Source organism: Daucus carota, chromosome 3 (assembly GCF_001625215.2).
Source record: "Daucus carota subsp. sativus chromosome 3, DH1 v3.0, whole genome shotgun sequence".
Taxonomy (NCBI): domain Eukaryota; kingdom Viridiplantae; phylum Streptophyta; class Magnoliopsida; order Apiales; family Apiaceae; genus Daucus; species Daucus carota.
In genome coordinates, this window is record NC_030383.2 from 62,719,840 (window position 1) to 62,732,690 (window position 12,851).

At 33.1% G+C, this 12,851-nt stretch overlaps 2 protein-coding genes across 2 annotated transcripts; one reads left to right on the forward strand and one right to left on the reverse strand.

The window, feature by feature from the left end:
• Positions 1 to 213: 213 nt before the first annotated feature.
• LOC108212918 (probable pectinesterase/pectinesterase inhibitor 20) lies at positions 214 to 1,813 on the reverse strand. Its single transcript, XM_017384630.1, has 2 exons — positions 1,282 to 1,813; positions 214 to 308 (listed from the first exon to the last, which is right to left on the reverse strand). Exons 1-2 carry the CDS (start codon positions 1,811 to 1,813, stop codon positions 214 to 216), a joined length of 627 nt encoding a protein of 208 aa, XP_017240119.1.
• Positions 1,814 to 5,277: 3,464 nt separating this feature from the next.
• On the forward strand, positions 5,278 to 8,360 carry LOC108212919 (receptor-like protein 33). Its single transcript, XM_017384631.2, has 2 exons — positions 5,278 to 6,935; positions 7,085 to 8,360. Exons 1-2 carry the CDS (start codon positions 5,300 to 5,302, stop codon positions 8,269 to 8,271), a joined length of 2,823 nt encoding a protein of 940 aa, XP_017240120.2. The 5' UTR covers positions 5,278 to 5,299; the 3' UTR covers positions 8,272 to 8,360.
• Positions 8,361 to 12,851: the final 4,491 nt, after the last annotated feature.

Below are 12,851 nucleotides of genomic sequence, written 5' to 3' on the forward strand. Positions count from 1 at the left end.
TTTACCGACGTGGCGTCCATGTCAGCTGAAGAACGTTGGTGAGCGGGACCCACACCTATTATAACCGACCGATTTGGTGCAGTCGGTAATGGCGGTCGTAAATGACCTTTGGTCGGTAAGTCGGTCGGAAATGTCCGCTTTTTTTTCCGACCAATTTGATTGGAGGGAAATTTTGATCGGAAATGCCCGTTTTTCTAGTAGTGTAAAATAGTGTCATCGATGGTCTCTCATACCAGACCCGTCTATAAAAATGGTTAACCTTGTGACGAACGCAGATGACGGGACGTTCTTGCAGAACAGTTGGAAAACTAAAGTGAACAATTTGAAATTAGGTTAATCAAATCATACCGCTAAATTGCAGGGAGTAATTAGATAAATGATATATATATTCGTTAAAGTATGTGCTTTAACCCATTTGAAAATAGACAAACCCTGTACATCACCAAATATAACTACATTCAAGTCGGGTATGACCTAGATTAAAATGGATTATCCATAAAAGGCTTAAATGACTGAAATGAACATAGGTTTGTATGGGGTGAGTTTTTTAAGAAAGAGGAAAAAAAATCATTTTCCAATTTTTGTATTCGGAAATTAAGAATACTAGCTTATAACCGTGCGATGCACGGGTGGTTTATAATATTTATAATTTTTGGTCTATATTTTAAATTTAATTGAAATATAAATCGATTATACTGACCGAATTTCTAAATATTTTGACTTAATTAATAATAAAAAGGTTAATTAGAACACTTTATATATTAAGGAGACGCGTAGAATAATACCGACCAACTGATAAAACTCGAACGACTAATAAAATTATTCATATTTCAATTTTAATATAATAATAAGAGTGATCGACACTTTGCATCCCTTATGTTTAGGCGCTTTTTCGATTTGGTTTCAAACAATTTTTTTTGGTAGTATGCACCCTAAAGTTTGAAAAGCGCTTCGTTTTGCACCCATTTGACCAATCTCCGTTTATTTGACCGTTAAAATTAACAGATGTGAGTTTTACACTTTGCACCCCAACTTTGCACTTTGCACCCCACATCTGTTAATTTTTTTCCATGAGTATTTTGAATTTTTTTCATGAATGTAAGCTTGAAAGTTTTTTGCTCCTGCTGTGTTCCAATGTAAGTATGCCAATGCACACTTGCAACTATAAGCTTATGTTATCAAATAAGACAAATTTTTTTGATTATAGTGTTTTAACTAAACTTAATTCATTAAGATTAGCATATTTTTTCACACACATTATACTAGTAATGTATAACTTACTGAATGTTCCTGTGTTGAATGTGGACAACCCATCCGAGACACTATGATTGCCAGTAATTATAGTCTGATTAATCCCTGCTCCGATCATCATCAAGTACTTCTTGTTTACCGGTATGTTAATATACTTTTGGTACACACCAGCCGCAATACTAATCAAGAAATACCCATTGCCGCCATCAGTGTTGTTTGGAGCTGCTGCAACAGCATCATTAATCATCGTAAAATTTCCATTTCCACTAGGATCTACTACAACCTTCTGAGTCGCATTCACAGCAGGTCCGCATGGATAAAGCCTCAATTTTCCATCATCTTCAGAAACTGAAACGTCGGGATTTTTCCTACCTCTTCCTCTTCTTGTTGTATTAACCCAACCATGTTTGAAAATAGCGAGTGACACGCTATATAGCGTACTCCCAATATTGGATAATAGAGCCAAAAATACATCTTTAGGAATCGACGGTGATGTGAGGGCATCAAGCTCTGCAAAGCAAGTTAGCTGGTTGGTTAGGGTTGCACTGAGCAAAGTATGCATATCTGTTGGGTTTAATTTATTCTAAACTTGTTTTAGTTATTTATTTGATTAGTTTTCGTATTGTAATAAATGGCCAGCTAAGGACTGTAGTTTAGACGGAGTCTTGGTGCTGCAGAGTTTTCAGGACTCTAGGATAATAATAAGAGTAATCAGTAGAAGTGGATAGATGTTAGGTTTTGTGCTATATATATTTGTATTTGCAGCAAACTAAATCATAGCAGGAGTTAACGTGCATCTTTCTTTTCTCAGTTTTAAACATTACTCTTATCAGAAATATAAGATAGTTTGTTTAATTATTCCAACAATATCATATGCCTTATGACTCTTGATAGAATCCGAAGAACGGATACTCTCAAGAGTTTTGGAAAAGAAATCCAAGTTCAGCATAGCTAGCTAGAAGTTGGCAATTTTCAAGAGCAAGAAGTGTGTTATCAGACAGTGTGTCTGGGGACTCAAGATAACGATCGACTAATGCAAGAAAATTAGTTGTCATCAAAATCGAATGTTGAATAGAGAATCTGCCGTGATCATGTATGTTGGCAGATTCAGGCATGATGGATTTGCAAAATGGGGGGAAAGGAGTGTGGTTGCATGTAGTCTCTTTGGATGCTGACATGGAGCAAAGTGAATAGAGTGAGTTTTAAGACACTCATGAAAAAAAATTAACAATGTAGGGTGCAAAGTGCAAAGTGTGAGGTGTAAAGTGTAAACCCCACATCTGTTAACTTTAACAGTTAATTAAACGGAGAGTGGTCAAAAGGGTGCAAAGCGAAGCGCTTTTCAAACTTTAGAATGCATACTGCCAAAAAAAATTGTTTGAGACCAAAACGAAAAAGCGCCTAAACATAAGGGGTGCAAAGTGTCAATCACTCTAATAAGAGTGATAATATAATAATAATATACAAAAAACTATAAAGTATCAATAAACAGTATAGATCTATGATAATATCTTTTTTATATATATGTTGCATGTGTTAATTTCGAAAAATCTGTTTTTCAGTTAGGAATCTGAAAAAGATAATATGTTTTAGTTAAAAAGGGTAGTTACTATGTTGTCCAATGTTATTTTTTGAAAATTGAGTTTTTTTAGTTAGAAAATAAAAAGAGATAATAATTTTAGTTAAAAATAATAATTTCCTTTAATGTTTCGACTTTAATAGTATAATATAGATATATAGGACAACATTACATGGAGAGACTCCTTATATGGAGTTACATAGTACACCATTGTAAATCATCAATTTTATTATAAATTCTAGAGTGATTGACACTTTGCATCCCTTATGTTTAGGCGCTTTTTAGATTTAGTCTCAAACAATTTTTTTTGGCAGTATGCACCCTAAAGTTTGAAAACCGCTTCGTTTTGCACCCCTGTGACCATTCTCCGTTTAATTGACGGTTAAAGTTAACAGATGTAACCTTTTCACTTCGCACCCCACAATTTTAATTTTTTGTTTCATGAGTATTTTGAGTATTTTTTTTCCCTTTTCCCTCTCCACTGTTTCTACTGCTGCTTGTCCATCTTACCTGGTCAAGTGCAATTGTTTACATTGATGACCAGACAACCAAAGAGCTCGGAAGACCGTATTGAAGGGTTAACAAGAAGCAACTTAAATAAAAAATGATGCAGAAGTGCATATCAAATGGAGTTAAATTTCATCAGGCTAAGGTTGTAAAAGTTGTACACGAGGAAGCCAAATCTTTATTGATATGTAATGATGGTGTGACCATTCAAGCTGCTGTAGTTCTTGATCAACCCGTTTCTTAAGATGTCTTGTTCAATATGACAAGCCATATAATCCAGGATACCAAGTAGCTTATGGAATAGTGACAGAAGTAGAAGAACACCCTTTTGACGTGAATAAGATGATTTTCACGGATTGGAGAGATTCCCATCTTAATGGCAATACAGAATTAAAAAAAAGAAACAGTAAAATCCCTACATTTCTTTATGCTATGCCTTTTTCATCTGACAGAATATTTCTTGAAAAAACATCCCTTGTAGCTCGTCCAGGTTTAGCCATGGGAGATATTCAGGAGAGAATGGTGGCATATTTTTCAATATATATTAAGGTTGTGTTCGTGAGATGGATCGGAATGGATGGAGAATGAAATGAATTTTATACTTGGTTAGGAAAAATGTCTATAAGTTTTATTTCTTGAATCATTTCATTACTGTTATTTTACCTGGAATTATAATCCAAATGTTTTGGAAGAAATGATCATTATATTTTTACATCATATTTCCTTATAATTCTTATCCAAATGGTTAGGAGAAGTGAAAAAAAAAATACTCAAAATACTGATGGAAAAGAATTAAAATTGTGGGGTGCAAAGTGAAAAAGATACATTTGTTAACTTTAACGGTGGTCAATTAAACAGAGAGTGGTCAAAGCGATACAAAACGAAGCGCTTTTCGAATTTTAAGGTGCATACTGCCAAAAAAAATTGTTTGAGACCAAATCAAAAAAGCGCCTAAACATATGGGGTGCAAAGTGTCAGTCACTCTAAATTCTATTATAGAATACATATAAAACCTGATTCTGATACAGAATACTATAACATATATATGTTTTAAGTAATTTAACACTTAAAATTTGATGAAGAAAGTATATTTTCGAAACTGATTCTATAACAGAATAATTCTGGATGATTATTATTCTGTTATAGAATCATGTTGAGATATTGCATAATTTTAGATGATTTTTAGAATAAAAAAATTTTATAACTTCGTTTTTTGTTTAATAATCAAAATTTGTAATTATATTTCATAAAAAATATAATAGAATATATATTATGTATATATTTATTATGATGTGCTATGTAACTCGAGGGTATGCTATGGAGTGCTACCCATATAAGAGGAAAAGAGTTGTGTTTGTTTGGAAAATTTGACTGCAAAAAAGTCATCCCCAACAATAGAGGGAATTCAAGAACCTAAACAATTGCATCAAAACTACTACAATTTTTTTACACTTATAAGCTTATAGATGAACTACTAACTTATTCGGCATCTTTCCTAACTTGAAAAAATCATATATGAATAATGTTTGCAGGATTGATCTACCGCCCTACCTATAAAACATCATTTTGGTTTCATGAATATTATGAAATAATATTTAAGAAGATTTTGAAATCTAATCCCCTCGCAGAAAAACAAAGTTAAGTTGTTACTTCCGGGCATCTAACTGAGTTGGAGAAAGCATTAGTTATTATCGACGGAAATTAAGTTATTAATAACAGTTAGGGGACAAACACTCAAATTTTAAAATCTAAATGTATGTTTCACTTAGTTGTTAGAGTCCAAAGGTGAAAGGAACCTCAGATTAATATCGTTTCTTTAAGTGGACTATTGTGTTTAGTTGTTATTTTTTGTCTTTGCCTTAGTGTCACAGAGTGTCCGAGTCTGTCTTTAAGATCACTCATCAACTCTGCTCAATCACATTATATGTTACAACATACAGAAAAAAAAAAGTTACTAGACAAATGAGAATGTTTCACAAGTACTCTTTTGTTCTTCAACTATTTTGTGTTCTTTTCATCTCTATGCTTCCGCTAAATGTAACATCATCGCCAACAGCTGAAGCCGAAGCTCTTGTGAAATGGAAGAACAGTTTAGTACCATCTTCCTCACTCGAGTCGTGGTCAATAAAGAACGTTGAAAGCCTTTGTGACTGGACTGGCATTGCCTGCAATACTGCAGGAACAATATCAGTGCTCAATCTTTCGGGTCGAGGACTCAATGGAACACTTGCTCATTTTAATTTCTCTGCATTTTTAAATCTCAGTTTCTTGGACTTGAGCAGCAACTTATTTTCAGGGAGTGTACCGGGAGAGATTGGAAGTCTAGAACAACTTCAGCATTTGAACCTTTTTGATAACTATTTTAGTGGGACTATTCCTTACCAAATTAGTCATCTTCAGAAGTTGCAATATTTAGACTTGGGATCAAACAACTTTGTTGATCCTGAGTGGTCCGCGTTTTTGGACATGCCATATTTGAGACACCTCGGCTTATGCTACAATCAACTGGCTTCACAATTCCCATCCTTTGTAAGTAGCTCTGTTAACTTAAGTTTTCTTGATCTGTCGTTGAATAAGATGAAAGGGTCTCTACCTCATTCAGTGTTTACCAATCTGGCTAATGTCGAATTTCTTAACCTTACTGATAATTTATTTGAAGGGCCACTGCCAGGAAATATTTTCAAGCTTTCTAAGCTAAAAGCACTTCATCTCGGAAGGAATAACTTTTCAGGGTCTATTCCTGATGGTATAGGTCTTTTACATGATCTTGTAGTTCTTGAATTGTATAACAATTCATTTAGGGGACATATTCCTTCATCTATAGGTCAACTTAGGGAGCTTCAAAAACTTGATCTCAGTCAAAATTATTTGAACTCTAGTATTCCTCCTGAGATTGGAATGTGCACCAAGCTTAAGTTCTTAGCTCTAGCTGTGAATTCTCTTACTGGGAGTTTGCCTTTGTCTTTCTCGAATCTTACACAGATTTCTGAACTTGGCCTATCAGATAATATTTTATCCGGTGAGCTCTCACCTCATATCGTCAGCAGGTGGACTGAGTTAACATCACTGCAGGTTCAAAACAATACCTTCAGTGGTAGTATTCCTCCTGAAATTGGCATGTTAACAAATCTCAGTTACCTTTTTATGTATAATAATAAGCTCACAGGATCAATTCCTGGAGAGATTGGGAAGTTAGACAAGCTTCTGAGACTAGATTTGTCAGGAAACCATTTAGCCGGCTCAATCCCATCAACAATCGGGAACCTGACCAAATTGGAAATCTTGCATTTGCACACCAATAATCTTAGAGGAACTATTCCACTTGAGACTGGAAACTTAAAACTGCTGACAATTCTTAATCTTGCGGATAACCAGTTGTATGGAGAGGTGCCAGAAGGACTCTGTAGTGGTTTGGCTCTTGAAATATTTGTATTAAGTGGAAATAACTTTTCAGGAACTTTGCCTACGTGCCTGAAAAACTGCTCCAAACTAAGTAAAGTTCGTCTAGACAGGAACCAATTCTCGGGCAATGTTTCTGAAGCGTTTGGTGTTCATCCAAATCTTGACTTCATGTCTTTGAGTGACAATAAGTTTACAGGTGAACTCTAATCTTATTGAGGAAAATGTTAAGATATTATTTTTGTTATGTCAACTAGATTTGGCCTTACATTTTTTTCTAGCATATATATGAACTTGCACTGCAACTATTCATTAGCTTTTGACAAATTTCATCTTTATTTGTGACAGGGGAATTTCCTACAACAATTTGCAATTCGGCATCCCTTGACATTCTTGATTTGTCAAGTAACAACTTAAGCGGTGCACTTCCACATTGTTTGGGAGAAAGTAACATTAATCTCTCTATACTGGATCTCCACAAGAACCAATTACAAGGATCAATACCTCCAACCTTCACAAAGAGCTGCCGACTGAAGACTTTTAACATAAACAGCAATGGCTTTGAGGGGTCGATACCCCTAGCATTGGCCAACTGTAAGCAGCTAAAGATCTTTGATCTTGGAAAAAACAACATAAGTGACACAATTTCCCCATGGTTAGTTACTCTTCCAGAACTACAAATTCTTGTCTTACGATCAAATAGACTTTATGGAAATTTGAGCTTTAGCAACATAGCACATCCATTCCCCATGTTGCGTATCATGGATCTTTCTCACAATCAATTCAGTGGCAACCTACCTACCAATTTCTTTGACCATTTTAAAGTTATGGTGAATTTAGATAAACTGGTTGACATTAATATAACAAAGCAGGGGTCATATTACGAGGCCTCTGTTTCGTTAATTGTCAAAGGGCTGGAGGTTGAAGTAAAAAAGATTCTTAATATCTACACAAGTATTGATTTATCAAATAACAAGTTCAATGGAGAAGTTCCAGAGATTTTGGGCGAACTTAAATCACTCCGGTTGCTCAACCTATCTCATAACAGCCTTACAGGAAATATCCCATCCTTGCTGGGAAACATACTTCAGCTTGAATCTTTAGATTTGTCTTCAAACCAACTGACAGGAAGAATTTCTTGGCAATTGACTAGTCTGACATTTCTTTCAACCTTGAACTTTTCTGAAAACAATCTTTCCGGAGAAATTCCACAAGGATGGCAATTCAACACTTTCAGTAACGACTCGTTCATGGGTAACTTGGCCTTATGTGGAGTTCCTCTGACGAAGAAATGTAAAAATGATGAGTCGCCAACACAAGAAGTTGAGAATGATAATCCTCTTGGTGATGATGATAATTGGTTCGAATGGGATGTGATCCTCATGGGGTATGGATGTGGATTTGTAGGCGGATTGTCCACAGGATACATTATTTTCACAACTGAAAAGCCTAGACGGTTTGTGAGGTTCGTCATAGGATCTCAGAATAAGTTGATCCGAAGATCAACAAAGAGCAGAATAAATTCACCGTTTTAATGTTATCTGCTCTGAATCACGCTATATAACATGTAAATATTCGATATGCAAACTTGTGCAGTAATTCGTGTTCTACTTTATAATATGCAGATATATCAGTATTAGAAATACTGTCTACGACATCGGTGCTTAGACATCGGTTGGTTAGACTACCGATGTGCATACTGTTTAAGACATCAGGTTTTTTTTTAAACGATGTCATCATGAAATTTAGGCATCGGCAAAGGAAATAACCGATGTCATAGTTATTTATAAAAAATGAGAATAGTCGATTAAACATCTGGTTGATAAAATAACTGTCGTAGAGTTTTCTTAAACATCGGTTAAATTTCTAACCATTGTTAAATAGTATTTTTTTTAAAACTGAAAAAACAACAGCTACTATTGCGCCCCGTTTTATTTCCCACACTTAACAAAAATAATTCACCTCTTTTCTTTTCCCTCCCGACACTTAATCAAAATATTCTAGTAATTTAGTAATTCGGTGCCTTGCAATCTAGTTTGTTACAGAGAAAAAGGTAACTATGACTCAATCTGAACTGTTAAGAGGTTCATCAAAGGAGCTCAGAAAACTTTTTAGATCCACGAAGAACCCATTTTTACCTTTCTGATTATGTATGTTCTGGATCAGACTTTATTATAAGCATTTCCTATGAAAACTTGTTCAGAAGTTTGCCTGATGAATTTACATGTATTCGAATCAGCCATTGGTGACAGCGGAAACAAGGGTCATAAGTATTAAGTAGTACTCCCTCTGTTCCCGTGAGAAGTACATGTTTGTGACAGAGAACGCGGCACGCATTTTGAGGTTGTTGAGATCTATAAATTTTTTTCTTCTCAATAAAACTTTAATATTTAAATTTTAATTCATAAACAAAAAATTTAAAAATAAGTTGTAGAACTATACTTTGTAAAAGTCTTAAAATGCATGTCGAGCAATGCGATACAACTGTATATAAACGAATAAGACGGAGGGAGTAATAGACTAAAAGGATGATGGTTAAAAACTCGCAACTCTTAAGTAATCCGCCTCCAGAGATAAGAGTTGTCTCACTCCCTACCCAAAGGAATCCAACTTAAGGGATACATACCAACCAGCTTTGTGCTTACTTGACTTGGAAAATTTGTAAACAATTAAATTATGCTTCTCCTAAGGACTTGCTAATACATTGAACTAGTCTAGAAAATTATCATAACTTCGTGTAGAAAATGTGTTTTTGCAAACAGTCAATTTGCTCGAAACTAGACTTCTGGTCTTTCCGATGAAATATACCTCACTGTCCACAACGTTCTAGACGAAAATAGTTGATTCTGCAAAGTCAATCTTTCTGCAGCTTCTACTTTCATTTGCACTGTCAATTGGTGTTTTTACATACGCATATGAAAAATAAGAAAAAATTGAGGTAAATGGTCTTCAAAGACAACACCACACTACCTCCTAACTCCTTCGAAAAATTACTTTGCTCAGAGATTGAATTTGTTTGATTTATGTTAGTCTTTCGATCTAGAGATTTATATTTTACCTCAATCTCGCCACTTTGACGATGAATGCTCGTTTCTACTTTCACTCATTTTCTTCACAAATTTAATTATAATATACTAGCACTAATAAAACTTATTAGATTCTAACAATAAAGTTACTAATTAAGACTCTAGTTATTCATTCAAGAGGAAATATGATGGTTTACAACCTAACTGAAGTCAAGGTAATAAGATTAGAATTTATCAAGCAAATTTGGTTATAATATACTTGCATTGATAAAACTTTTTTAGATTCTAACAATAAGTTACCAAGACTCTAGTTAGTCGTTTAAGAATAGGGTGTGATGGATTACAACCTAACTGAAGTCAAGGTAACAAGATTAGAATTTATCAAGCATTAGAAGTCAGAGTCGGTGTTAATAAATGGCACTGTGTCGGTGCAAACACAGTGCCATTTATTATCCTTATGCAAACTCTATAAATATGTCCCAGGATTCCTAACAAGAAATATAAACAAAGTATTAACAACCTAAACACAAGAAACAATGAAAATAGTTCTGAATCCTCTTATTCTACTACTATGTTATGTTCTTCTTATCTCTCACTACAACAAAAACACCATTAGACAACACTAATCAGACAACGCACGGTGAAAAAAGTGTTGTTTGGAAAAAAGACAAAACACTTTCTTTTCGTCCTCGAAAAACTATTGTCTAACACCTACGACCTACAACGGTTAAAAAACTGTTGTCTAGTAAATTCAATCAGACAACGGTTTCTTAACTCTGGTATTGTGTAATGATGCATGTTAGACAACTGTTTTGAGAGCCGATGTGTGAAGAAACTTCAGACAATAGTTCAAGAAACCGTTGTTGTAATCAGACAAGTGTTTTATTTGTTGTGTTGTTTACAAGCAGTTCAAACAAGGGTTTCAAATAGTGTTGTGTGACTAGGAAGCTAACATACAAGTGTTTTTGTTAGCATTGTATGATGGCCTTATAGACAAGCCTTTACTAACTAATAAAACCATTGTTTGTTAGACACTACAGGATAAAAAATACCTTTTTATAATAAGACAAAATTTACATTTGATTAGTATTGTTGAAATAACAAACAAAATAAACATAAAAAAATCTGATTTTTTTAATACATGACTAATATTGTTAGTTCTCGACATCAGTATGGTTAGATCATCAAAATAAATATTTATAAATTAATACAGAGCTAATCATACACATAACAAAGATTCTATCCAGTACTTTCTAAATTGTAAACATAAAACACATACTTATACTTACGTTCGAAGTACAAAATTGTCTTGGTATTACAAATGAATAATACATGTTTGCATATATGCATAATATAAATATATATTTTAATACAAAGAGTAGAAAAACAATAATTGATCAAGGAAATGCGAATTTTTAACTCATAAAAATGAAAATATATTATATAACGGTTTTCTTCTCATAAACCGTTGTCTACACTACTTTTATACAACGGGTTTTCCCTGAAGCGTTGTTTGAGCCTAATTTAGACAATGGATTCTCTTACAACGGTATAACGTGCATAACAGTTGTGTCATTTTCAATGATACAACAGAGTTACATATAGAAACCGTTGTCGGTTAGACACTACAGGACATATATACTTGCATAAATAGCTTACTAGATATATATCATCATACTATCATTCAGTCATGCATCTCCCATCTTATCACGCTAATAAGTCTTGATCGTTTTATAGCTGAAAAAGCTCTCAAAAATAGCAATGACAACGGGTAAAACTAGAGCTAACGGGTTAAATGGCGTTTTGGTCACCCAACTGACTACTAACTTTCAATTGGGTCATCCAACTCAAAATGTTTTCAGTCAAATAACTAAACTCTTTAAAATTTTCAATCAGGTCACTTGCCGTTAGTGACGTTAAATAGTTGACGGAAAGATGAGTTGGCGGTAATTTTTTCCAGAATTTCTCATTTTTATTAAAGTTTTATGATTTAAAAATTTTCAAAATTAAAAATTTTAAAGGTTTTCAGAAGTTAAGAATTTTAACAATTTTCAGAACTAAAAATTTCAAAATTTTTAAAAAAAAAATCTTATTTTTAAGTTCCCATTTAAAGAATTCTTTTCATAAATTTTCATTTTTTTAAAAAATTTCCGATTTAAAAATTTTCAGAATTTAAAAAATATTAAAAAATTTAAAAAAACAGATTTTTTTACATAAATTCCCATTTTAAAGAATTTTTCATAAATTCTCTTTTTTTTAAAAAAAAAATTTGATTTAAAAATTACAAGATTTTTTTTTTAATTTTCAGAATTTCAGAATTTATAAATTTTTAGAAAAAATTTTAAAAATGAAATTTTCAGAATTTCAGAACTTTTTTTCATAAATTCTCATTTATTTTGAAATTTTTCAGATTTTTTGAAAAAAAATCTAAAATTTTATGAAAATGAAAAAGTAAAAAAAATCGGTTTTTTGATTTTTTTTTAATTCTTTGAAAAAGTTTCATTTTTTGAATTTTTTAAATTTTTAAAAATTTACAAAATTTTTTTTAAAAAAATTCAAAAATCGGATTTAATGACGTGGCAGCTCGTCTTAACGGACTTCCGTCTAAAGTCAATGTCATTTAACGGTCGTGAAAATTTTAACGTATTTAGTGATTTAATTGAATATTTTCTTTTGTTATGTGACCTGATTGAAAACTTTTTGAGTTGGATGATCCAATTGAAAATTAGCGATCAGTTAAGTGACCTAAATGCTATTTAACCCTAGAGCTAACTCAACCAGACGATAAACTAAGAGATAAGCAGTGTGTCTGTGTGTCTTAACCGTCATGACATCATAGACTTCGAAATCCAGATTAATCTTTATGCGCTCTCACATCATAGATAAACTTGTCTAACTCATTTGATAACAACTCCAGGTCTAGTAATTAAAGAGATATCCTTTGGATAAAATTGTGCAAGGCAGAAAATTAATTCCTAGGATCCAAAGAGCAAATATAACGTAGTAGCTCCAACAATATGGAGCTACTACGTTATATTTGAAGAATATGGGCTCTTTAGCCTAAATTTGAAGAATATGGAGATGAAATG

Bases quoted from the DNA above. Each gene is read 5' to 3' on its own strand.
- LOC108212919 (XM_017384631.2), top strand. From the start codon at position 5,300: ATGAGAATGTTTCACAAGTACTCTTTTGTTCTTCAACTATTTTGTGTT. The intron at 6,936-7,084 runs GTGAACTCTAAT...TATTTGTGACAG, and splicing joins GAGTGACAATAAGTTTACAG to GGGAATTTCCTACAACAATT.
- LOC108212918 (XM_017384630.1), bottom strand. From the start codon at position 1,813: ATGCATACTTTGCTCAGTGCAACCCTAACCAACCAGCTAACTTGCTTT. The intron at 309-1,281 runs GTAAGTTATACA...TGTTCACTTTAG, and splicing joins ATTCAACACAGGAACATTCA to TTTTCCAACTGTTCTGCAAG.